Below are 27,276 nucleotides of genomic sequence, written 5' to 3' on the forward strand. Positions count from 1 at the left end.
TTGCTAACCTCCCAAAGAGTGAAAAGTCCTTAACCGTTCCTTACCAATTCTAGTGTTCACTTGAGCCAAGCCATTGAAATGTGCAAACTCTTCTAGACGAGGTATGCACCAGAAAAATGTCTCTAAGTCTCCTTCGAAATGTCACAAGAGCCAGCACCTGTGGGTCGCTCTACTATACTGCTGCCCAATCGGTCCCTGCCTGGTCCGCCCTCCCAAGAAGTCACACGAGCAAGAATGAATTCAAATCACTTTACTGTTTCGGCTGGTCGCTGTGCCTTGCCGTTGCAGTCCTCGTCCGTGTCTTGCCCCAGTGCCTGGCGGAATCTCACGTGCACTCTGTCACGCGCACTGGGCCGCCGGCCACCGCTCCTGCCCCCTCGCGCGCCGTCGTCCTCCTCGGCTTCCCACACTTCCCCCCCCTCAAGGCCCGGTCTTCAGGGGGGCCCCGGGTGCTCACTGGTTTTGGCCGAGGAGTTGTTCTACCTCGGTCATGATGGCGTCGTCGGAAGTCGAGGGGGACGGAGGGGGCTGGTACACGACACTGGCCCGATGACTTGGCCCGCAGGATGTGGTGGCGACCGGTGTTGTGGGGGCCGTCGTGGTGGCGGGTTCGATGGCGGCGGCTGCGGCAGCCGGTGCGGTGGCACGGTTTTCGGGAGGCCGGGCTGGCTGAACGGAGGCCAAGGCAGCGGGAGCCAGGAGGTCCGGGCGGCTTGCCCTCAGGGTCTGGACCGCTGCCGCCACGTGGTCCGGGAGGGGCTGTGCCTCCAGCAGGTCAGCATGGAGTCGAGCTGCTTCGTGGGTTTCCAGATGTATTATGGGGACCCCGCACAGCCAGCAGGTGTCAGGCGCTCCCAAGACCCGTGGCGCCGCCGGCTGCGTGTGGCCACGGAACGGGAGTGGGACTTGGTGGTCGGGCTGGCCAGGCGTTGGTCTGGGTTGATGCTTCCAACGCCGGCGGGAAACGAAGTGGACCGCCCCTCCTTCCTTCCACGCCGTCCACGTGGCCACGGTGTGGCAGGGGGGGCCGACTCCAGGCAGGTCCCCCGGTCGTAGACGGACCCGCTCCGTGGTGCGGGGGCTCCGTCGCGGACGGCCCTGCCTGGTGCCGCGATGTTGCTGCGGACGGCCCCGCCCCGTGCCGCACAGGCCTGCCGGCTGCCGGGCTCGCGGTACCTGCGGAGCCCGGGCGGCGCTGGCCCGCTCCGCCGTTCGGCCATCCCCGGTGTTGACGCCTCCCTGGGCGGCCGCCCCGAGGGTTTGGTCGACCGGACCACTGGGGTCCAGCCGCCCCGGGGCCTGGCCCGTCCGGTGGGCCTCCTGGGTATGGCCCCCTGGGGCGGTTTCTCCAAGGAGGCATCCTGTGTAGAAAGAACACTGTCAGACACCGGAAAATCATCACTTTCTGTGGCCGAATGGGGCGGCGGCGGTAGTTTTCATTCACTATCTTCCCCATCGCGACAACGGTAGTATCCTTTCAAGTCAGCGATGTGAACTGGACCCGACTCCTCATTTGTATCCCACCGAGTGAGTTTATAAGTAAGCCGTGACATTCGCGTCTTTACCTCATAGGGCCCTTCCCATCTGTGAGCAAGCGATGCGGCGAAACCGCTAGCTGCGTTACTCAGAGGGTGGGTTCTTCTCAGGACCAAGTCACCAACCTTGAATTCCAAGTGCCTATGGCTCCTGTCATACTGCGCCGCTTGCTCGATCCTTGCGGCATCAAGATTCTCTCTAGCATCGTGCAGCGCCCCAGACAAGCGGTTCGTTAGCTGTTCCGCATACCTAGAGAGCGGGCGTCCTGGTGTTCCTTGGTTGCTCCGTAACTCGTTCTCCAGCGGAGACGGGATCTCTTTACCCAGGTTCAGAAACGCTGGCGTGAAACCAGTCGATCTGTTCACAGTATTCCGGATGGCAAAACCCATCTCAGCGATGTGCTCATCCCAGTCTCGGTGTCTCTCCGTTAGCGCGATCAGCATGCTTTTGATATTCCGATTCACACGCTCAGTGATATTGGCTTGGGGATGGTACGGTGTTGTCCTCTTGTGCTTTATGTTCAGCGCCAAGCAGGAGTCCACGAACACTTTACTAGTAAAATAACTAGCGTTATCACTAATGAGACACCTGGGTGTGCCGAAGCGTAGGAAAGTATCCAGTAACTTTTCCCAGATCCGCTCTGAAACCAGCTTCCTCAGTGGGTACAGCTCTGCCCACTTTGAGAAATGATCGGTAATAACCAAGAGGTACTGGTTTCCCCGCGGACTTCTCGGCAGTGGGCCGATGATGTCGCAAGCGACGATCTCCCACGGGTAGTGACTCTCCACCGACTGCATCAAGCCCGGAGGCTTGCCCCCTCTGGGCTTCGCTTTCTGGCAGGCTGGACAGCTGCGGGCGTATCGGAGTGCGTCTTGCCTCATCCCCGGCCAGGTCGCGGCGCGGCATAACTTATGAAAAGTCTTGCTGCCACTGCCATGACCTGCCAGAGCCGAGTCGTGGAAGTACCCGATAAACCTCTTCCGTAGCTTCCTGGGAATCACCACCCTGAAGGGAGACTCATTACTCTCCCCTTCATCGATCGTTGGGATGTAGCGAAGCAATAAGCCGTCTTCGCCCAGCAGATATGAATCAAACTGATCATTCTTTCTCCAGATTCCAGCCTCGCTCAGCTCGCAATGTCTCGTGCCAGCTCGTGTCTTCTCCGCCGGCCGCCTGTCACGTGCCCTCTGCCTCGTCTTTCACCCCCGGCTCCCACACACCTTACTGACAAATGTTGATTGGCAGCCCTTTACAATGTAGCATTCCAAAGTATGTTTTTGGTTTCACACTGTTCCAGCGTACCAGTTTCCCCCTTCTACTGGTTACACCGCTACATACTTTGAGTTTAGAGTGCAAATGCAACTTAGACATACACTATCTCAAGGAGACCTGCATGCAACATTCGGTTTATTGAGCGTTGAAGATCATTTCATGCATGATAGGGTGAATAGTATGTACAATGTCAACCGGGTGCGACCAAATTCTTCAAATCTTTGAAACTCGCCTAAAATGCTGCCAACTTCAGCACGTCGGAGAATGAGTGTAATGTGAAAGCAAGCGCAAAATATGAGACGTCAGTACCATCTTGGCAAGCCTTGCGCTCTACAAATGCATCCTATTCATCGAGCAAGCCCAGTCTATAAACATGCCCTTTGTTTTACAGCACCCCCACATCTCGCGAGTCTTCAAAGTGGGCAACTGTTCCACCCTTCTAAATACATTTTATAGTTGGACTATGGTCATTGAGCACTGCACATTCTGCCCCTGTGATTGGCGGCGAGTATCGGCAAGCAAGTATACCCGGCATAGGCCGGATTATGTAATGTAACAGAAGAGATGATTAAACAGTAAGAAAGTAGTGCCCTAAATATGCGAGCCATGTTGTAGGCTCGCAACAATCGTCAATAAGGAAAAGTATGTGATGTCCCCAGCAAGGATGTTCCTATGTCGGTGGGTCCCCGCCGGGTTCTATCTCAGGGCCTTCGTTTGCTTGGTAGTGACTGCAGAGAGGTCTCCATCACTAGAAGAAATAAAAGAGTGGAACCTGCAAAAGTTGCATGTCTGCAACACCGAGACATTGCATGCTGGAGAGAGTGAATAGAAGCTACAAGATTGTTGCCACTAACCAGTTTGCCTGCCTCTTTGTTGCTAAGGTTTTGCACCATACTAGAGCTGCATCACTTATATGGCACAAAGCCTTAGCAGCACAGAGTGAAAGAACCTCTCCCTTCCAGCGTTCGCCCTGCTAAAGTGGTAAGAGGTGGGAGGAGCTTTCACTTTACTTTTAACCTGCCACTGACCATAGTATAAAATGTGCGTTGGAAAGTGAATATGCTGCATTAGCTATCGCATGTTCGAGGATGCACGGTGATCCCTGGTACTTACGAGCCCGTGGCCTTTGAGCTTGTGCCCCTGAAGGCGCAAAAAAAGTGTATAAATTGTGTCAACGTTAACCTTGCTACACCGATCGAGAATGCGACTTTACTGCCAACATTCACTGTGCCCTTTCCGCCTTTCTTTTAACGAAGGAGCTCGAATCAGCAAAAGAGCAGGCGTCGGTGGCTTTCTGATGGGAAAATCCTGATTGGTCGATAGGGTCATGACGTCACAGCCACATGACCTCGCATGGGAATTGCAAACAACGCTCGCATAAAACATGACGTCACGCGTGGAATGAAAGTGATTAAAACATGACATATAATGCAAAGTAAAGGGCGGCAGTTTATATAATAAATAAGTAAATGTTTATTTCTCCATCACATCCATGATGGAGGAGACCGAGGACAAAAGCTGCATAAATGCAGCTTGACGAGTCCTCGGCCCCCTCCCTACAATCAGCAGCAGTGGCAGCTCACAAAGAACACAAAGTAAAAAGAAAAAAAAAAATACAAGCTCAGTTAACAAAAATAGCGAAATGTATCAATGGCATGCAGAATATAGCACATTCAACTCTAATGATGTTTAGCCATCACGTTCCACTCTTAAAGGTAAGCGTCCTCCAGTATATCACTTTTTCCTCTCCACGCATCCCTCCGTTCCTTTTCCTCTTACACGAGTTTTAATAATAAGATTTATTTTCCCTTAAATGCGTGACAGCTTAAGGAGAGATGGAGAGAGAGAGAAAAAAAAAAACTTGCCCTTTTTATTGCACGGTGCGCACACGGAACCAAGTCCTTTTGCTCTCATTCTCCACCCTCGCAGTGTGGGGGAGGAGAAATCTACACTAGGTTCCCGTTCCCATCAAAGCCTATCGCCTGCTAAACCAATCGCGAGCAGAAAAAGAAAAAGTGCAGGATGACGCCGCATTTACTGTGCGCGATAGGTTTGCCCGTTGAGAGCAGGTGCACAAAAGGGAGTTTTAGGGAATCGTTTTTGCACATCCGATACGTCACCATGGGCCCTCCGGTACGAACTGCGCATGCGCTAGAATAGAAGACTCGCGTGTGCAAAAACTGTTCCCGAAAACTCCCTAATGGAGAGTTTTCGTAGATGGTTTCCGCTGTCTCGCCACGCTCTCCGCAACCCGCTACGATACCCGGAAACCTAAAGTCAAGGCCATGGGCGCGCAGACGCACTAGCGGCTTCTTCGTTGCGGAGGGCTTAGCGGAGGGAGAAACGCGGTCCACAAAAACTCCCTAATAGGGAGTTTTCGTAGATGGTTTCCGCTGTCTCGCAACGTTCTCCGCAACCCGCTGCGAGATCCGGGAGTCTTCGTAGGCCGTTTTCCCAGCTCTCCAGAACGAAGACAACATTACTGCGCGTGCGCGGCGCTATAGCCTTGCTCGCAGAGTCCCGAATCTTGTAGCGGGTCGCGGAGAAGGTGGCGAGACTGCGGAAACCATCTACGAACGCTCCCCAATGCGAATAGCAGCTTGCGCGCCTCGTGCGTTTGTTGTTGCCACCAAATGCGCTCGCGTGATTTGTTTCCCACCGACTTCAACCAATGCCGGTCCGCGCTTAGCTACCTCGCCATCGTGTGTTCTTTGTGTTTCCCGTTGATTGGCATACCCCTTGTTGGGTTCCGATGAGCCAAAAAAAGCCGCCTTTCCGAACACCTAGAGTACGGGAGCCCGAGTTGCGCGTTTGTTGTTTATGTGCCGCCGCGTCGCTGCTCGCCGAAATCGATCACGAGGAGTAAAGAATCCTGCGCCGCGCAGAAAAGTCGCTTCGCCGACGTTGCACGCGCCCCGGTTCACGTTCCCCTACTTTTGCCTCCTCCTCCTTTTCTGTATTCCATGCGCGGCGCGGCGCCGCTATTCGCCGAATTCAGTCACGTGACTGGCCGCAATCGACGGAGCACGGCTCACACGAGCGAGGAGTAGCCCGCATAACTTAAGATTTCAAGATGGCTGAACGCGCAACTCCGGCTCGAACACCCAACACACAGTATATGGCTCTGCCAACGCGTGGAGTAACTCCCAGAGCCGTATGTTGGCAAAGTCTGGCCGGTGCTATGTGGCGACGAAGACGAAGGCGGTGGAGACGAGAAAAGTGAAGGAAACGGAGGAGAGGGCGCTGTGGGAGCCAGGGAGGAAGGAGGGTGCAAAGAGAAAACGTCCGCCATTTTGACGCAACACGCTGTCGGCGCAGAGCACTGTTGAAACTATCGTCTACTAAGGGCTGACCTCTTTTTTTTTTTTTTCTCGACCGAATAAAAGTCTGCGTTCAAACGTCGAGAAAACTATTCGCTAGCCTTTCAACCCACCGACGAATAACACTTTATAATTCTCCTGCCAGAGCGGGCGAAATGAAATGAAAGAACCGAAATTCGGGTGTCGATCCCAGGCATTGCACCGTGCGAATGAATGAGACTGGGAGCCGTCCCCGCTCAGCTGCATGGGAGCCGCCGGGAGTCTACGCACATGCGCTCACGGCCCTCACTCTGGGCCTCGGGCTGATTGGCTCACTCGGGAGAGGGAGGGGGGGGGGGGGGGGGGGGGGGGGGGCGTTACGGCAGCAGGATCAACAGACACCATGGAAAAAGTGTCCCCTGACGCCATGCAACTGCAATGGCGCTGCTGCCGGCACTGCTCATCCGCAGATGCTTCATTTCGCGAATCCTGTCTGTGCGCACGCGCTGTGCCCACCTGGCAAACGCGGTCGTCTGTAAGCATGCAGTCTAGTCTGCATACTGTGGAGGTAATCCCACAGGGTTACCGCATTAAACATATTCACACACGTGTTTGAGTTTGTAAACGTATTGATATTCTAGCTAACACCGTGTGTCAAAAAAGAAAACAAACGCGAGCATGCGAATGAAACACGAACCACAAAAAATCTACGACGAAGAAATTCGTTACTTTGAGGTCGGCTCGCCAACTGAAGTCTGTTTGAGCGGCACTGGCTGCGTTGCTTTCGAAGCCGAGGGCGGACTCTCTTCGCTGCTGCAAAAATCGAAGCGCCTGTATGAGTTCCACAATATGACTGCGTTCGAGTAAAATGTACAGCTCGTTCGAAGCTAAGGTGTGATCTAATACGCGGGCACATGTTTCGTGTTCCTATTCAACACTCCGTATGTTTGTGACGCCACCATGCGGAGATTCTCCAGTCTTTGAACAAACAAACAAATGGATAAGTTTTTTTTTTCTTTGCAAAGCAAGTTATTACATTATTGGGATATCAGATATGTATGTAACAACAATAAAAGTGTGCACACTAAACGTTATAACACCCATAATCGTGATAAAAGGATGTTTTTCCAAACTGACACCCTCCCTACATTTTTTTTACGCGATTCTGACTATTGATGGGTAAACAGGGGTGTACAAGAAGGCATACACCCTGCATACACATTTCCTACACACCCCTAGGTACATATGGGTTCTTAAAATCGTATTAGAAGGGTGTACGTGCTTTTCGGTACACCCGTTGTTTATATTTTGTAACAAGGATGTAATAATAAAATTTCGTAAAAACACCCTTTTAACACGATTCATATGAACCCATAGTTTACGATTTTGAGGCGTCAGGGTTAGTCATGTCCAAGAAACCCATGTCTAATGAGTTGCAACGGGGAGAACGACGTGACATTGATTGATTGTCACCGCGTAAGGGTCCCAAATAGAGGGGAGGCTGTAAGATCAGTCTAATAAATTGGTGCCTGCATGCAGCGAGCTCAAATTTTTATCAAATATGTATTTTAGCGGTGGATTTTATACCTTGTAAAATTTTGAATCGTATGGTCCTGATCCTGCAAAAGGCTAGGCCCTTCATTTGTGGCACCCTATTTGTGGAGTATTGGCGCTTGATTCAAGATGCACCGCCTCCGGTGGCTCCGAGCCAAAGCCCTGGCTGTCGGTTTCGAATCCCGGCCGAGCTATACCGCACGGGGGCTTGAGCACCCGCTGACATTTTCTAGGGGGTGCTGGGTAATATATGCTGAGCCCCCGTGTGTTTGGGTCAAGGCCTACTGAAAAATGCCTCCACCGTTCGTTTTCCCGTTGTTGCTCAGCTCCGCCAAGCCGCGGACTTGGCTAAGGGCAAGGACCTGGCTCTCTTTTTGTTACGGGTGGTTACCCACCAAATCAAGGCACAACCTTCGCCCATGAAATTCCACAAAAAAAAAATTGTCGTAAACAACGCGGCAACACAAAAAAAAAAAAAAAAATGTGAAAAGAAAAAAAAAAAAAAAAACGCCCGCCGGTTTGCATACTACAGTACCAGGGAGAACTCCTCTCTTCCCCTGCTTGGTCATTTTCCTGGGGCCCTCCCATACTGTACTCGCGGGTTGGCTATGCGGGGGAACGCGCAGCACACTGTTGTTTTACACCCAGCCAGCCGGCTTCTTCGTTTTGCTTCTTTTTTGAGCACTTACGTTTTCCAAAACACACAAAAATTTCTTCTAGTCTTTTTTTTTTTTTTGGCGGTCTAAGCAAACACGAGGGTCGGGTAACTCTTCCGCGGGGAGAGCCGGAGCGCGAAGCGGGGAGGTGGTCCACCGTCCACACAAGAAGAAATCCCTTCTTGAGCATGCCTACAGATGTAGCAAGTTGAGGGAATGAAGCATCCCAACTCTCAAGGCAAGAGGAGGCCTTATCAGACGACACAGGTTGTCAAGGGAGAGATCGGACTGCAGTCTGTATGGAAGAACTCTATCATGGTGGTCGTCGGAGACGTAAAAAAATCGCGGCATTCTCGCCTCTATTTCTTGTCTGGTTTTCAAAATACCATTTGGTTCTTGGCGAGCCAGCCTGCTATGTTCAGGCGGGCACCCTATTATACACCCAGGCGGTTTTACCTTCTTTTCTAAGACGACCATAATAGCAGGTAACATGCTGAAATAAAAAAGGACATTGCAACTGAATGTTTACCACCGAAGGACGACCGCGTGGTAAACTTTTTTGAAATTTTCAAGAATGCATTCTTATAACTTTTCACAGGAACGGGGCTGCGCCTAGAAATTTCGCAGGATTGCGCTCACGATTAAAATACACATTCGTTGAAAATGTGAGCTTTCTAGGTGCAGGCGTCCGATTTTTCAGTGCATTTTACATATACACCGTATAGCTAGCTATACACCCTATAGCAGGAATTATGGATGAATGAATGACGGTATAGGTAGTGCCAATAAATCTTCTATGAAAAGAAAAATCGTGGTAATGGCTGTTTTTTCCATTTTAATTTTTTTTTTCACTACCCCCCTCCCCCTCCCTCCCTGCCTCTCCCCCCCCCCCCCCCCCCCCCCGCTTTACTTCGACCGCTAACCCTCCCATGTAAAACACACTTCCGGAGTCGCTGCAAGGGGGATGCATGAAACATTATGCAATAACAATACATATTCACACGATAGATAACCGGAAACAATAAAACAAACATTTTTAAATGCGAATACAGATTTTCAGCTTACAATAAAAGAGATCATTATCAGTAAAGATACAATTTCTTCCCTGGGTGAATTCCACTCTCTAATGGTTTGAACAAAAAATGAAAATGAAAAACATTCAGTATTGTAACGAAATTCCTCGGTTTTTTTTAGAAAGACTCCATCTTGCAGATGCATATAGTGTGGTTCAAAAATGTAAAGACTTCTTTCACTACCAGTCCGTCTGTAATTTTTATACTGTGAAAAAATTTTAATCTCAAGCACTTTCTTCGCTCTTTGAGTGAATCCCAACCTAATCTGTTTTTCATTTTTGTACAACTTGTATCGTTGCTGTCGTCGCCTGTAACGAACCGAAACGCCTGGTTTTGAACCCGTTCCAACTTTTGTTTAAGGTAACTCTATGGCGGGTCCCTCCTTGCTTTTCATTGTCTAAAACGGTGAGCATAACGCAGGCAATGAACAAACGAAACAGCGCTATCGTACAACAGTATTGTCAACTCTTCCAGTGGAATATTGCATACTAGCAAACAGCTGATAAACAGAAAGAAGAGACATAAAGGCCTCTTTACTTGCAAACATGACCCCAACACATCTAGAAACATCAACTATGCAGTTTTCTTTCAGCTGCGCGATTGCTCTGGCTTGGATAATATATCTGGTTAACTGACGGCAGCTTCTATTCAAGAGAACATATTTCTTCAATTTGGCCGCACAGCCACAATCACGACGGTGCTTGCCATGATGTAACCTGCAGTTTGTGAATGTTATTGTCCTGTTCTCATAGCACAACATTAATACATCGGCCTGTTTGGTCTATCTCTGAACCGTTTAATTCCTGCTCCTCGCCTTCGCTCCGAGGTAACGTATGAGAAAGAAAGAAAAAATCAATGTATGAAAGTGAAACATAAGCGCGACAAAAGATAACAGCGAAGTATATTTACTTGGAAGCGAAGTCGCCAATCGAAGTATGTTTCGGCGGCGTCTGCGTTGCTTTCGAAACCCGTGGCACAGCCTCTTCGCTCTCGCTGTGACACGAAAATTGAAGTTAGGTTTAATCTTGCGATTCAGAAGTAAATGAAAAGTGATTTCCCAAGGTAGCACGCAACCGAACGTTCACGACTCATACATGTCAGCTGTTTGTGACGTTAACTTTAGTACAGAGAAGGTAGCGTCTGATACGTGCGGAGCGGATAACGGTGACAGCGCTCGTGCTAACGGTGACAGCGCTCGTGCACGGGGTGGCGAAGTTCACAACTACTATGATACGCTTTTTTTTAGCACTTTGCAAAGGAGGGGAGGACTGCCATGCGGACATGTGCGGTTCACCCAATAAGCGGAGAGTGCGATAGGGGATACCTGCTCCTTCGACCAGTCATACGCCTATCTTTGACCACGGGATCACGACACCGCGCCTACCCACGCGCAGAGAGCGAGGTCAGGTGATCAAATAGAGGTGGTTGATTGGACCGCCAAGCGCGTAGCCCCCACTGCACTGTCAGGTGGACGGAGGTAGGAGACGCTAGAGGTTCAAGTGCCGCGAAGCAGACAGCAACCAGTCGAAAAGTGACTTCCGGTAATGCATTTCTATGGGAAAAAGTGAGTGCATTTTCTCCCTGCGCTCGATCACAAAAGCAAATATCCGGAATAATTCGTACGTACTAGGTAGCTCGGAACATTTCTCAGTTAGGCCGACGAAACAATTGGTCAGTTACGGCGTTTTTCTTTCAAATTCGTTGCGTTAAAAACGGTGCTAAAACGACTGCGTACGTGTATTTATGTGCATTGTCGGACACTGTTAGCGCGAACACGATGTCGGCGCGTTTCAGCATGACGGATATACGTGCCAAACGAACGAAGGACATCTGGAAAGCCAAGAGAGACGGCAAGAACTACGCAGTAACACTGGATCAGTAACTACCGGTGCATGTACGATCAAAATAAATTGAAGGTCACGTAATATATTCCGATATTAAATAAGTAAGTACCGCTTCATTCTTCCTGCTCTGCGCGAAGATGCTTGTTCTCTACGTTCAAAATATCATCCGCATGCACGCTTGAAATATTTGAGAACAAGTGTCCGCATGCATGCTTAAAACAATACGAAGAGACACCTTTCACAGCCCACGTACTTTATTGTTTACGTTTTGAATGTCTTCATCTGCTCATGCACGACGGGGTCATTTTCGTGTAGTGACAGGACTGGCATATTTGCAACATATAAGCGTCACCGGAATTCTGGCGAACCTTGAACACACTCTATATTCCTTTCGATTGTAATGTTTCTTTGAATCGTCGCTTGTTTTTTACACACCTGCCTGCGGAACGCACGTTTGGGACTGATATGTAGCGAAGTTAAACATCGTCCAATGATGAAGAAATGTACGCTGACTAAAGCAATTACACTTTTACAGCGTTAATCAAGGTACATACTATTCGGTACGACCCAAATAACCAAAGTGTTCCGTGTTATTTTCCGGCAAAGAGACAAAATGCACTCGCGTTTTCCCATAGGAATGCACAGGGGCACCGCAAAAGTAGACTGGTTGCTGTCTGCTTCAATTTGCGTCACGGAAGTCGCATCGACACTAGCGCCAGTTGCACCTCTAGCGTACATTATAATAACTTTATGGTAGGAGACAAATATCTTTTCCGCGTTTCTCTTTGCGAGGGAGAAAAATGGTTCAGAACACGCCCTGTTGATATACTTGTGACCCATTTGGATTTCATACATATGGAAGATTTGATTTTTCTGGCTTCTGGCGTAAAGGCAAGAGCAGCGATTTGCCAAACTTGGTACGGTATGGCGCATCCTGTAGTCGGTCGTAAAACTATTTTTATTTTCATTGTTTTTATATTTTTTTGAATCACAGTATTGGTACCTGAAATGGCTGTACTAATATTACATGTGTACTTCACTTCATAATAGCCATATATACGCTATATACCAATATAATATACTACATCTTTTCTTCGCTATACCTGTCTGCTATAAGGATGTTCTACTGTATGCTAGTCGGTTTTGAACAGTGACTACTGCGACCCTAAGAGTTCAATGTGCGACCCTGTTAATGCAAACAAGCAATCGGAATTTTTTTTCTTTTTTTTTGAAGGTTGTCGTTTAAATTGTTCGTTGGGACACTAGTAATTTCCCAAATCGATTAGATGGGACACTAAATCAAGTAACAAAAGTTAATGTCCGCTAATACGCTTTTATAAAGTAAAAAAAAAAATGTCCATGTCGTGTTGTCACTAACAGTGCAAAGTATACTGTTGATAAATTATGCAAGTTATAGAGATGATTCGAGGAGCTTTTCATGAATTTAAACTCGTTATTTCACTTAAATTTAAGGATGCGTATATAACCATGCTACTTACGCGGCCTTGAGAGTTGGGCTTGCGGCTCTAAGAGAGCGATAAAGTACGAGTTTATTCGGCTAGTTTTGCTCATGCGACACAAAACTCGATTTCCCCCTGTTCGATTGACCTCTTTCTGGGATGACCATATTCCTCAAGGTTGAAAACGAGACATCCCAGCCCGGGGGCTACTAAAGATTGAGATTGGGAGACAGTTTTAATGAAATAACTGCTCCTATTTCAAAACGTCCCAATATTGCACTATGCCCTAGGGCCAAGGAAACAGTCACACTCACAGTTCAGTTGCATGCGTCCATTTGAACGGTGTTCGTGGGGATCGAACAGTTCTAAATTTTATTCACTGTGTGTTGTGTTGTCCTTCGTCTTTTTCCCAGTCTCGGGGATTTGTCTTAAATTATTCAAGTAACTTCGTTTACATTAAATACATAATAGCCAAACTCCCCATGCAACGGTGGTCATACGTTACAAGGAATTTTCCTTGAGATGTCATGAAATGTTTTAATTGCAGAAGATTTCTCGTACGACTAGATTTGAGTGTGTGGAATACGTTGGGTTTATAGAGACAGTCATTATAAGCTCGGTTTCGTGTAGGACTATAGTGTTTTTTCATAAAAAGTTACATTCTTGGTTTATCGAATAATAATACTTTCTTTTTTTATTTTATCACTTTCTTATTTTATCACGCACACATTTTCTATATTGTCTCGGCACTGGAGGTATGCCCATGTTATTCCACGAGGCAGTATAACAAGCCTATCCGCAGGCCTTGTTCAAAGCGCTCACTCCAGTACCGAGCTCGCCGGCTTAAAATTACACTTTGACCAGAGACGCAGTACCGTAGAGCGCTTACTATATGTACACTTAAACCCTGTTACAATGAGCCTGAAACTAACGAAGTTTGCGATGAAATAAACCCTCCGAGGCTCCGACCCTACTGCACGACTTCGTTATATCGAGGTTTAACTGGATATAACGAACTCCATCTACAACGAAGGTAGTCGCATAACGAATGTAGATTTCACACGAATGAATAAGAATGTATACATACGGAGAAGTATCGCTCCGGAATTGCCGTAGCTGGCTGAAAACAAGGCACATTGCATATTTTGCAAACGCATGCAGAAGTGGAGGGGTGCCGATATGCTAGAACGATACATTCCCGATTTCCGTCATATAACTTCTGATTCTTAGGTTTCAAAATGCCTAAAATATATTGGTAGGGATGGCGAGGGCTAAGATAGCTACGGAAATACTTTTTTTTAGCAACTAAATGTACCAAAAATATTTTTAGCTCCCTGTTTTGCAAACATTATTTCATGATGGTTTGCAAGGTAGGATCACCATAATCACATAGACAATGTTGCTTTAAAAAAAATATTGATTCTTAAGTGAGTTATAGCGGCGGTGTGGGCTGGTCAGAGTTACAGAGAAACAACCGAACTTTCAACTATAGATAAAAAATGCCCTTGCTTCTCTTGCGCATAATTCATGAAAAAAAAAAAATGAAGTCAAGGCTATACTCTAAATAAAACGCTCCTGGGTATTGTAGCCAATGATTGCTCAAAATAATATTAGAACAAATAGCTTCGTGTTGCATTTGCTCCTAGTACTCATGAAAATCAAATGGAACGAAATAAAAAGAAAATGCATTACTTGGAAGCAGAGTCACCAAGCGCAGTCTGTTTTGGCAGCGTCTGCGTTGCTTTCGTAATGAAGGGCGGAGTCTCTTCCATCTCGCTACAGAACGAAAAATGAAAAGCATGTTTTAGTTTCATGACAACTGCGCCATCTGGGGGGGGGGGGGGGGGGGGGGGGCATATTCGAGGCTCGTAACCACACTGGTGTGACGTCACGAATTCGTGGTCGTGACGTCATGCAGGGGAGTCGGTGCTGGCCGTTCAACTGGAGAATGCGTACATCCTTTGCTCTTAGAACGAAAAAAAAAAAAAGGTTGCTACACATATGCGCTTGTCAAAGAGCACTTGTGGTCGAAATCATCTGTTCGACAAACAACTCTCATCCAACACGCTGTAGGGTAAGTTGGGGTAAAATGAGACGCGGGGCAAACTGTGACAGTTTGTATTTAGCGCCATCTATCTCCTAGACAAGCAATCGGAGTATGTTCAAACGTCACCGAGAGGTGCCGTGACCTGTACACTTTGCGTATGTAAAAAAATGAGAGCTGTCGGCAAGAGTGTTTCGGAGAAAATAAATACGGAGTTGAGGTTCACTTGTTTACCCCCCACCAAAAAGGCGCAAAATTCAGCGCGAAGTTTCGCTTTGAAACGTGCACCCCGGTTGGTACCCACTATTCTGCCAATGTAAGCTTTCATTTAATTGGTACGCTTTAGTAGCTCCACGCAAACAAAATTAGAGCGATATGTGGTTGCTTTTTTGAACGAAATAATTATTTACGTAGCGGGATACGCGCGGGGCCAAACGCGACACTCTGACATTCTATGACGCCCATGTCAATAATGGACGAGTCTCCTGGTTGGTCCTGAGCCGTATTCTTTTTTAATGCTATCCCATTAACTATTCCATGGAGCGGAGCCAATAACGCCCGTAACTGAAAAAAAAAAATTAAAAAGAACGCGAAAGAGATGCCCATTCTCCCATTGGCTGAGCAAAATGGCTCCTAGATAGCCATTGGCGGCCGCTTCACGAGAGAGAGCGCTCTGCCGCCGCTCTCGTATCAGGCGTTGCCGGAGAAAAAGGGGGGGGGGGGGGGGGGGGGGCTGCGGCCGCTTCGCAAGAGCGCGAGCTCGGCCGCCGCTCTCGTAACAGGCCTTGCCGGAAGGGGCAAGGGGGGGGGGGGGGGCTGCGGGCGCTTCACGGGAGCGCGTGCTCGGCAACCTCGGCAGTAGCGAAACGGGGCCAGACGAACTAAGGGAGCGGAAAACGACCATTCATGTTTTCGTATTCACAACTCATATAAGAAGTGCTTAGGTGTCCTCGGAATTTTTTCTTCCGGTGTCTAAGATGGTACGAACGTATAAAAAAAAAACAATTAAACAAGGGATTCATAGAGCGAAAGGGACATGGAAGAAAGCTCTTGGAAAGTGTCAAGGAACAGCGTCACTCCATTCACACCGCTACCACACTTTTTGGCGTACCAAAGGATGCGCTTCAAAGGCAAGCCAAACGACTGAAGGATGTAAACAACAACAACGCTACAAAAAAATGGTTGGTTTACAGAGGGCACTTTTGTTTTCGATGTTTCATCTTTCAATAACATTTCTTTCTGTACCTAACGTAGGATAGAAAAAGAGAACATGCAGGTCGGAGAGCAGCACTTTTCTAACGTCATCTCCCCCCAAGGCAAAACTCGTGTTGGCGAAAGAACCGGCGTTCCACTCCCAAAAAAAAAAAGGGAGAAAGAAAACGTGAAACCAAAGAGAAAAGTTATCAGTGATCCCCCGAACAAGCGCGCAGTGTTCGAGCGTTCTGCAGACCATGCGACACACATCAGAAGTGACTACCAGTGCCTGCCTACGCAAAGAACTTTTAAGCCAAGCAGCCCCGCATTCAGTATGGTTCGAGTGCATGGAATGCAATGCCCATGAAGAGTGCGTTGGAGCTCACACAGTGCGTTTCGAGTGTTTTTATCGTAAAAACTGAACGCATATCGTGTTTTTTTTAAGTGCGCTTCATTATACCCCACTACATTATCTAATTTCGCCCTACAGGGCGAAGCAAAAGGAGATTTTTTGTGACTTTCAAATAGTGTAGTTTTGTTTAATGTTTCCCTCACTCCAGTTACCGAGCATAGAGCGAAGACATCGAAGGATATCCCCATGCTGTGTTTTTTAACTATCGAAGTCAAAATAAGAATTACCATTGAAATGAAAAGCTTTAATCTCATTTTGCCTGACCTTACCTTACTTTGCTAATAAACGACCCGTTCGTAAATAATTGGTTCGTGCGATACAAAAGAGGAAGAGGTGCCATACGAAGCATAAGGCTGCGAGTTCTGCTAAAGAACTGTCCCGATCGGACCTTGTGGTGGGCTTACCGACTATGTTCTCTGGCCGTAGACCACCTGAAAATCGACAAAGATTGCATTCGCATAGTATGCAGCTGACTTCGGAAGGTGCCTAATGGTAGAATTAAACGCGCGCTTCGCGTCCAGTTTCTCCCGAGGATTCTATTATCGCTCCTCGGCAAACGAGGTTGCGACATTATAAGCGCCCGCCAAGGGACGAATCGGAAAGCAAGAAGGGAGAACATTATAAAGCACGCTTTGCGTTTTTAGAGCGCAGCTCTTAGGCGCCCGTTTCTGGCTTGAGCGGCGTCGCCGTCGCCGTCGGCGTAACCCGCGTAACCCTCGTAACCCTCGTGAAAGTTACGAGGGTTACCCTCACGAGGGTCATAAGGGTTATTCCCTAAAGTCACGTGACCCCCCTCAGGTCACGTGACCCCCCCCCCCGAGGTCACGTGACCCCTGATGTCACGTGACCTCAGAGAGTCACCTATCCCTCAGTACCCTTCCATCCTCCTCCTCAAGAGCTGCGCTCTAATCCGGCGTTACAGGGAGTTGTAAACGGCTTTCATTTTTTAAGCTATCCTTGAGTAGAAAGTTCGACGAAATGCAGCATTCTAAAATTATGCGCGCAGTGCAAAACCAGACCTGGGAGAAACAAAACCAAAAAAAAAAAACACGAAAATACTTACTTGAAACTTTGCTCCCTGAAGTTTGCACTAAAAACAAAAACAAAAAACACCAAATTTGCAGCATTATAATGACTGACAACTTCAGAAACGCAGGGAGTGGCTTATTATGTTAGTTAACGCTTCTTGCGGGGGGCGGGAGGGGGTATCGCGCCACCCCCCCCCCCTTCCCCCGCTGTTCGACGTCGGGAGCAGAGCCGGATGGTGTAGCCGACTATGCGAAAGCAAGCAGACGACAGGCAGGCGAAATCCGTCGGCAGCAAGAGCACCGTCATTATGCAATCACATTTTACTTTTTATTTTTTTACTCCAAGTTTCGCCCTTATTGTCCGCATTTATTTTCAAACCAAAGGTACATTACAAAACATAGTATGCTCATTTTAATAGACCACGGTCGGCGCGAGCAGTCTCGATAAGGAGGTAGCGCCATCTATCAGCACGTGCGCCAAACGCGTCCCGCCACTTGACTCGAACGTCTGCGTCACCGTCTGCTTTTGGCCCTGGCAGGTTTTTTGGCCTCATTCTTTACAGAAAGGGAGCTACGCTTTGTAATTTTACAAGATAAAACCGACGTGTGAAATACACCTTTGACGAAAAGTCTAGATTGCTGCATGCAGGAGCCTATTTCTACCGCCCATTTTAGGTCGAGCTTGGTTATTTCGGCCACCCTATATACTATATATGGTGTCACAAGCCTTCCTATGTAAAACAAATCGGAAAAATCGAAACACACAGAAAGCTCAAGCATTCACGGAATGTGAGACTCGAGCATGTCAATTTTACCGTGTAAAAGTAAAAAAAACAAACAAAAAAAAAAAAAAAACAATTATTGTACGGTAAAAAAAAATGAGAGCAACAAACTTTGCCGAAGTCAACGTTGGGCGCGGTCGCAGACGACCGATTTAGCGAAGCAATTTACTTGTGGCGCCATCTCCCGATAGGCGCAATGAGCAGACGACGCACTCCGTTGTCTGCTTACTGCGCCTATCGAGAGATGGCGCCAAAAGTAAACAGCGTCGCTAACTTGGTCGTCAGCGAACGCGCCTACTCTGACCACCCGTCCGGCGACTCGCGGAACAGTCCCGCACCCCACAAGAGATAGTAAAATCTTCAAAATGTCCCGCCTTTCACACTATAGTAAAATTCAATATGCAACTCATGGCCCTGCAGATCAACGGGCACGGGGAAGTGCGAAAGTCGCTGGTAATCGTGGAAATCGCGAAGTACGCCATTTTTCTATCCAAGCATTGCGAGATTCGACTGTCGTTATTGCAGGAGACCCGACGCGCATCCACCGTTGTGCTTCTCCCCTTGGTGGTAAAATATTCCGAGGTAAAATTGCTTGCCAAAAGTTGAAAAATAAATTATCGTCAGTCATTATTTTCAAATCATTCTGTGACAATGCGAAAGGGTGGCTGTGAAATTTTTATTTTTGGTGAAGAAGGCCAGGTAGAGGAAAAAACCTGCAACTCACACCTGTCGAAAAAACAATAAGGTTTTAAATTTGTGAAGGAACATGTAAGTAAACGTATAAGCATCGACAGGAAACAATAAACTGCAAAAGATTTACTGTTTCTTCTTTCCTTTTTATGCATTGAGAGAAGTTTTTGTATCATGTATGACGAAATTAGGGACTCTTTATAACATATTTGGCGTTAAAATTAACAAAATATATCACTGGGAATGAAAATTTTTGTTAGGCTAATTGCCGTAACACAATTAGCAGGTGTATAATATGCATTCGAGTAGCACAGGGTAATATATATGTTAGTATAGCCACATTTTGTGGTGTGTACGTCCTAATATATTTCCCCTAATCTCTTTTTTTTTCTTTTTTTTTTTTTTGCGGTTGCAGAAGTGATAATGTTGTCCTTTTCAAGCAATCAAAGGCGCGTGTAGCGTTTTTGATTGCTCGGGTAAGGCATGCGAAAGGTGCGGAGATGTTGAGATGTCGGTATAATACGTCACAAGCCTCATCCCACTGAACTGCCGGAAATCAGAAGGCATCAGCGCTATTTTGAAAGTGCTGTAGCGGCTACTTGGCCCATCAATCCTAAATATAATTTCGGCATTCGTGATCCTGGAGGCCAAATGAAGACGAGAGCGGATGCGAAAATGGCGTGAACACATCCTTTTGGAATCGTGCTCGAGGATGACTTGCCCAAACGACGACGACTCCACGATGTTAGCAAATTATACGGGAGCGCCGAGCCGCTGTCGCTGTAACACCAGTTACGCGGTAGCGTATAAATTCAGTCGGATTTTTGTCTATAACCAAAAACAGAAAAAAAAGTCGAATATTGGAAAAAAAGAAGTAGACATTGATAAAACACCCCCAACCCGAAACAATTAAACCCCTAAAATACGAAATCCTAGGTACACACCCTTTCCAAAATTGTGGAAAGATGCGTAGAATATCCGCAGGCGTCATTAGTTGGTGTCATCGCTTTTGGCGTGAAGCCCTTTGACTGTTTCCGAGTTCACGCCGAGCACCGACGCAGCACTCGTGTGAACGCGTTTCGATCCGAGTACACTCCGATTGCTGACGATGCGATCGTGTCCAATGCGTGCTCACAGTGTATGACCAACTAATGGCGACTGCCCATGATCTACGCATCAGTTCGAAATTTCGAAAAGAGTCTACGAGTGAAGAGATCGCGATACCTTTCTTCCTTTGGCAGCGGCTCCTCGACATCCGGTGGCGACGAGGGAGCTACGATCGTGCCCAGCTCAGCGGGCCAGGCTTCAACGGTATTCACCCTGAAAGATGGCGGACTGTTCCGTTGTCCCGCGTGATTTGGATCTAAACACATTCCCCGAGCGCATCTCGACTAGGGCGCCAGAAACAGCTCTCCAACCGGTGTGATTACCGCGTTCAAAAAAGTGGTCCCTCGATAAATCGTCATATTAAGAGCGTCATGCTCTCGCCCGTCGCCAGGGGTCGGAACCCTGTGCCAACAGCCAGAGCCGTATATTAGGAGAGTTTGGCCAATGGGCGGAGCAAAGGCCGTTACCAGCGCCGAATACTCCACCCGCGGTTAGAGCGTACTGAAGGTGCGACACAGTGTCGACCAATCAGCAGGCCGCGACGTCGCATTATTGGAAACAACATTTAAAGCGTGAAATAGAAGCATTCAATCTCAGTCTCTCTATTACTCGCATCTCACAAATGTCTGCAGTAAAAACAAAGGCACAGGCGCGTGAGCCTGGCTCAGCGAAATGCTTTTGTTTGCTCAAGAACTCGTGCATAGAAGGCGCTTTCCAAAGCCACGCACGCGCTCTTAGCCATGCCTTTGTCTGCACTGCAAATGTTTCTGAGAGGGAGTATCGGTGACAGTTTGCTCTGGGCCAGCTTGCTGGAACAGCGTCTCAGCTGAGCCTGGCTGAAAGAAAACAGTGCAAAGGCTGGGGCGCGCGAGCGTCTTGAAACGCGGAGTCCCGCTCAGCTCTTGCGCTAGCTTTGGCAGTGCTTTGTTTCCCCGTCTCAGCTGAGACGCTGTTTCTAGCAAGTCGGCCCTGCTACTCTCTAGTTCACTGTAGCCCTGGTTTAGAGCGTGCGTTCGTTTATTCTACCCTTGAATATGGGAGTGACGAAAACTTCCCATGCGCCAAGTTTTCAGTCACGAAGAGTTATTCCTTTTTACTCGACTGACGCTAAAACGACTTAAATTAATCGAGTCGCGTTTTTTTTTTTAATTTAAGCCGTTTTAGCGTCAGTCCCTAGCGGTGATCATGCAGCCCCTAGCGGTGATCATGATCACCGCTAGGGGCTGCTTCGCGGCCTGTGGTTGGCCCCGAGATGCTCGCCTATTCAAACCAATGTATGGCAAAACTCTCCCAATACACGGCTCAGGCCACAGCGACACTAGCCTTCGCTCGCACTTTTTGCCGCGACTTCTAGTACCGACCGGCATTCGCGACATTCGACAGCAGGACATTCCGGCTCCTGTCATGTCATTTGTTGCCACTTCCGATACCGGTCAGGTATGCGTTTCAGCCACCGTAACCAAAATACTATATAGGGTCTACTAAGAGTTGCACCCTAGCATAACTGAAAACAGATAAAATGAATCCTAATCGATGTTTAAATTACTTTATTCCTAGGGGTGTGCGAATAATCAAAATTTTGAATACGAATCGAATAGTTTCCTTATTCGAAGCATATTCGATTCGAACATTGCATATTCGAAAGTTCTTGAATATTCGGCCACGGCCGAATATTCGGGAAAAACGGCGAATATTCGCACAAACTGCGAATATTCGAGCAAGTAACGAATAATCTGCCTGCCACGCATTCCCCTATGAATGTCTATTCACTGAGAAATCCGCATGATGTGTGCGTTATCGGTGTGTTCCCTTTCTATTTGTCCGATTTTTGCAAGACAGGATCAGTTTTGGTTTCTTTTTCACCAAGTCCTTTACTGTATGAAACTTTTATAGCAATATGTCGTGCCCTTAGCGAAAACTAAGACGTTTGAAATATACCACATTCTAATTTGTGTGTATTTCAAGTACAGTTGATAATTGTAAGTACAAAAAAGTATACCGAAAATATTCACTTCTTTTTTTTACTTGGTACTAAAATATATTTCTGAAAATCTTTTTAAAATACCTTTATTTAAACTACATATGAAGTACTCTTCATGCGTTCTGAATTATGTAAATACTAAATTAATAGGCACAAAATACCTTTCACATAGATTTCTTACAATATTAACTTGTTTCATACAAAACATACTCCAACCCTAATAAAAAATGCAGCGATCAAAAATATTTGCAGAATACTCTTAAAATACCTGGACATCGTAAATACTGTTGTGTTATATTCCAAGTACCTTCTGACTGCAATACTTTGGTAGTTCGCCTATCAGAAGTTCACTTCAAGCAGATATGGAGTACACTCAAGTGCCTAAATACAACATTTGATTAGTTTGCCATTTGAGTTGTGCAGCATCGCACTGATAAATATGCCCAGTTTATGTTATTGTTTTCTTTTTTTCTATCAAGAACCCACCTGATGAGTTTCTTGCACACCAATCACAAACGGGGTTCGGGAACTAAAACCACAAAACTTGCTGATGTTGCAAAGCTTCAGCAAGTGCTGTGAGCAGATATATGTTTGGCGTTGTTGTGTTAGCATAGTGTTAGTTCACTGAATGTGCATACTCACGATTGTACGTGATGTGAGTAGTGATTTTAATGTAGTGACGCTAATGACCATATTAAATAGCCAACTAGTAAAGAAAAGCAAAATAACTATTTTAAAGTGAAGAAACTGCCTCGACTCGCTTCGTCCTGAGTGGTGCTATGCAGAGAAGCAATAACATTTCTTTTATGAGCCGTTTTTGTGGATACGGTTTTAGCGACCGCGCCGAATTATTATTAGTTGTACCAATGTTTTTTAGTAAGAGATAGTGTTCACGAACTTCAGAACACTGTTTTCCCTTTGACAGACTCCCGAGGAGAAGATCGAATACTTGGAGACTTAATACGTGCAGAGGTGGTCACCGGCCAAAGGATTACCTCCAATATGTAGGCTATATAAAGGGCCGCCCAGACTAGCGAGAAAACGCGCGTGGCACGCCGATCGCGGCAAGTAACAAAATGTCGCCGAAGCACAGTCAGCGCCACGAGCACGTGCAGAGACACGCCCTTTATCTTCCCGCTTAACCGATTTATCGGCGCGCCGGGCGCGTTTTCTCGCTAGTGTGGGCGGCCCTTAACGCTCTGGAGCACTCAACGGGACTATGATTAAGGTGTTCGGTGGGTCATGGTGTTTGTGTTCGCGTTCGTTTGTAATGTTTAGTTGTAGGACGTATGTAGTAGCACCTTCAAATACCAGAGGAACACCATTTACTAACAAAATAAGAAAAAACGTGTAGCCAGTTTTTAATACTCAAATGGCATCTTGAGGGGCAGGAAATACGTTTGGATATACCTAAAATCTTTTCTGATTAATATTTATGATATATTTTGGATACCTTACGCGCGTATTTCGAACGTGGACAATATAATACAAAATTAATTCAAAATTAATGTGCATATTCAATATATTAAAACTATGTTCCAAGTACAGCCTCTTGTTGCTAAGGGATTGGACGTTCTTTAAATTGTTACAATAAAATAAACCTATATCAAGAGTGTTATCTAATATGAATGCTTGAAAGTTAAAAACAGAAAAAGCTAGGTGCAAGCAAAACATTTCATCGCCATCCATGCGCAACAACTCCCGCCACTCCCGCGCTGCAAAAACGTAAACCAAGAAAGCTGCGCTGTTACGTAACCAGCGTAACTCTCTCGGTGCTCGAAGTGGCTGATACTGTCCTCGCTGGAGCGTGTTCTCCGAGAATGGCATCAACGGCGGATGTTGAGCCACGGAGGGACCAGAAAAAGAAAGCAGGAAAAGATCTAATTTGGCGGTACTACACTCTCGTCGTCGACAGCTCAGTGCAAGTCGTGCGAACGTTTTCTTCAAACGCCGACGGGAACAACCACAACTCTTCAAAATCACATGAAACAGCACCCTTTGTTGATGGAAGAGTACAAAAAAGATGCCGCGAACACGCCAACGAAGAGTGAACCGACACTGAATGATATACTTCAACAGAGAAAGCAGTCCTTGTCACAGAAGAAAGAAAACGCACTTCATCAGAAAGTGGCAGAGATGGTCGCCTTAGATCTCGAACCTTGCAGCTTTGTTGAAGACCGGGGGTTCAAGGCACTCATGAAAGAAGCCGCACCACGGGTATACAGTCTGCCGTCTCGAACGAAATTGTCGCGCGCGCCCGATCCCGCGCCTGTATATATCGACGACACAAGAGCAAAGGTTTCGAGCTGCGAAAGGCACTATAGATGATGGAACAAGCACTCTCTTTTTTACAAGCGATATCTGGACCTCGTGTGCACACGGGAGCTTTCTAGGCCTTACGTGTCGTTTTCTCACCGTGAAATTTGAGATGAAAAGGTTCACTTTTCATCTGACGGCAGTGAACATTGCTGCTTCACTGGAGCAACTGTGCGCCATCTGGGAGATACCGACCACTGCTTGAGGTACGTCGTGACGGACAACGGCCGCAATATCCGTGCGGCTGCCAGAAGGCTGCCATGGTTCGAGAGAGCCTGTTTTACGCACACAGTACAGTTGGCGATCAGCGATGAGAGGACATGTACCCCACAACACACTGTGCAAGAAGGCGAGATCGATTGTGGGACGTTACAAACACGCCCTGCTGCGCAAAAACGACTAGACGATCAGCAGACGCAGCTGAACAAAAACATGCTCCATGTTGTGCAGGATGTTGACACAAAATGTAATAGTCAGTACCTCGTGCTCTCAAGGCTCCTCCAACTAAAAAAAGCCATCACTTTTCAGCTTGCCACATCGGACATGCATTACCATAGATGGCTTTAACTGTGCCGAGTACAAAGATTCAGTGGAGTTTGTGGAGGTATTGAAGCCCTTGTCTGGTGCAACTGTGATTGCAAGTGCTGAAAAGTACACCTCATTGTGCTGAAAAGTACACCTCATTGTCATTCCCAATTTCAATGATTTTTGGAATGCTGCATTGTCTTGAAGGTTGCAAAGGTAACTCGGGGTTTGATACCAACCTCAAAAAAATTCATCGAAACTCGTTTTGCGGAGTGACTTTGATGAAGTGGCCAGCCTGGCCATGTTTCTTGACCCTCGTTTTAAAGCCACATTTCATAGGCGTCTGGCCATATAGTCTAGTTGAAAGACCTTGTGACAAGGAGGCTCCAGACAACTGACATGGAATCAAGTGGGGACACTGCCATGCCAGCGTTGTCTTCTTGTCCACTGGTGGCATCCAGTGATGAACAAGGAAAAGACTCAGTTGGCATCTTCCCCATGAGAGGGAGTCACAGAATACGCCGAAAAGCCTCTTCTGGACATGGGCCAGGATCCTTGCAGTGCATTGGCTGCTTCAAGTACCCGTATTTAAGCAAACTTGCCCAGAAGTACTTAGCCATCCCCGGTACATCAATCCCTAGTGAAAGGGTATTTTCTAATGGCGGAAGTGTTGTCACGGCGGATGGGGAGCGCTTACTCTCTAAACACGTCAATCAGTAAATTTTCCAGCATGATAATTTGTAATGAGAGCATCACTAAAAGTATATTTAGCCTGCTGCAGCCCAGTAAAATGCAGTTCCATTTATTTATTTTAAAAGCGTAATAAAACCTGCTGTTACCTCTTGTTTTAAATTTTTTTTATTACTAGACACATATTCAATATTCGATTCTATATACGAAGTGTGTTTTTTTTTTTGCCTTATTCGTGTTCGATTCGTGTGCGAAAATTTCAATATTCGCACACGCCTACTTATTATCTTATCCATGTTTAAATTACCTTATTACCTAATCGATCGCTAAATTACCTTATTACCTAATCAATGCTTAAATTACCAGGAATGTCGCGAATAGCTTTGAGACAGAAATGTCTAAAACGACCCGCACTGACGAGGATGGCGTGCTCCTGCAAAACATTGTGACCGTCATCTCTTCTCTAATGAGCGGGATGCTAATCCGTCGCGGTCAAAAATCCGCTCTTACTGGAGAAATTAGAAGGTATGTTAACGCGGTCAGTATACTATAAGAATACACAATACTCCGCTCATTTGCATCCGACAACGCGCCTACGGCGCCAAATCTTCCCCTAGCGGGGATGAGAGTCAGTTTCCGAGAGAATGCACGCGCATCGCGCTGCACCGAGAGAGAGAGAGAGAGAGAGAGGGCTGCCAACGCCGCACCGAGATACCGGAATCGCCGAGACGGCAGAGACGGCCGTTTCCGCAGCCTCAAAGGCCATCCACGGGAATGGACGGCGGCAGCCTCCCCTCTCGAGTCAAAGAAAAAAAAAAAAGGACTGCTCACGTCCAGCCGTTCCTACTACGCAAAAGCTGTCGGCGCTAAAGGCATGGCATTTTCACAGAGTGAGTCACATTCCCTAGTTAAGTATTTGGTTAAAGTATCACCCCTATAGAATGACATGCGCATGACGTCGTGGCGGTGATTGACTTACGAAACTTCCTCGACTCCCGTCGCCGAATACAACGACGACAGGCACAGAGCTGTGACCATTGCGAAGATTCCGACCAAGAGGAAGGTCACGACGCTCAACCAGAAGCCGTTCTGTCGACGAAAAGGAAGGTCCATGAGGCTATACCTTCCTATTTAACTATCATTAAACTATTTCAAACAATATATGACTAAAGTCGCTGACAGGAATGAGCACGCGTCAAGGACCCAAGCTCGTGGCCTTCCGGCGTGTTTTGACTCCGCGTGCACGCCCCGCGCTCACGAGACTCAGACATGTCATCAAAGATCTCCCCGCGGTGCCTGCCCTGTCGGCGAATGTAATGCTTTTTGTCCAGTCGCCACGTTTTAGCCGTATATAGTTGCCATGCTGTAAGCTGAACGCAAGTTCTCCCACACACCCCGGTGTCTGCCGAACAATCGTCCCCATTCACGGAAAGGAACCGGGGATGTGTCATCACATGCGATGTAACGGCTGGAAACTGCAAGGATGACCTACGCTGGGACGCTGGCCTGAGCTGGAAAGCTGATCTTCGCTAAGACACTGAGCTGAACTGAGACGCTTTAAATAGCACGAATTCGGATGCATGTCCCGAGCTCGAATAGCGGCCAGCGCTGGGACGTATATTGACTCGGACTCTGGGCTCCGCCGCCAATGTGAACTGGGGCAGTGACCTGCACTGGAGAACCGGCCTGCACTGGGACACCGGTTTACTTTCGGACACTGATCTAAGCGGAGTCAAGTTTTATCGTCAACTTCCCCCCCCCCCCCCCCCCCCCCGTAAAAGATGGCACCATGACAGAACAGCACACGACAAAA

At 47.3% G+C, this 27,276-nt stretch overlaps 1 protein-coding gene across 1 annotated transcript in view; it reads right to left on the reverse strand.

Annotated features, from left to right (window-relative positions):
* Positions 1-3,504: 3,504 nt before the first annotated feature.
* The window catches only part of LOC115312061 (prominin-like protein), a 79,207-nt gene continuing 55,435 nt past the window's right edge, over positions 3,505-27,276 (reverse strand). Inside the window, exons 20-24 of the mRNA XM_042286062.1 lie at positions 26,443-26,552; positions 20,069-20,164; positions 14,387-14,470; positions 6,837-6,920; positions 3,505-3,556 (exon numbers count right to left, since the gene is read on the reverse strand). Coding sequence (XP_042141996.1) covers positions 3,505-3,556; positions 6,837-6,920; positions 14,387-14,470; positions 20,069-20,164; positions 26,443-26,552 — 426 coding nt within the window. The remainder of the gene's footprint in view (positions 3,557-6,836; positions 6,921-14,386; positions 14,471-20,068; positions 20,165-26,442; positions 26,553-27,276) is intronic.

This window comes from Ixodes scapularis, unplaced genomic scaffold (genome assembly GCF_016920785.2).
Source record: "Ixodes scapularis isolate PalLabHiFi unplaced genomic scaffold, ASM1692078v2 PGA_scaffold6__148_contigs__length_123643588, whole genome shotgun sequence".
In the NCBI taxonomy this organism is placed as follows: Eukaryota; Metazoa; Arthropoda; class Arachnida; order Ixodida; family Ixodidae; genus Ixodes; species Ixodes scapularis.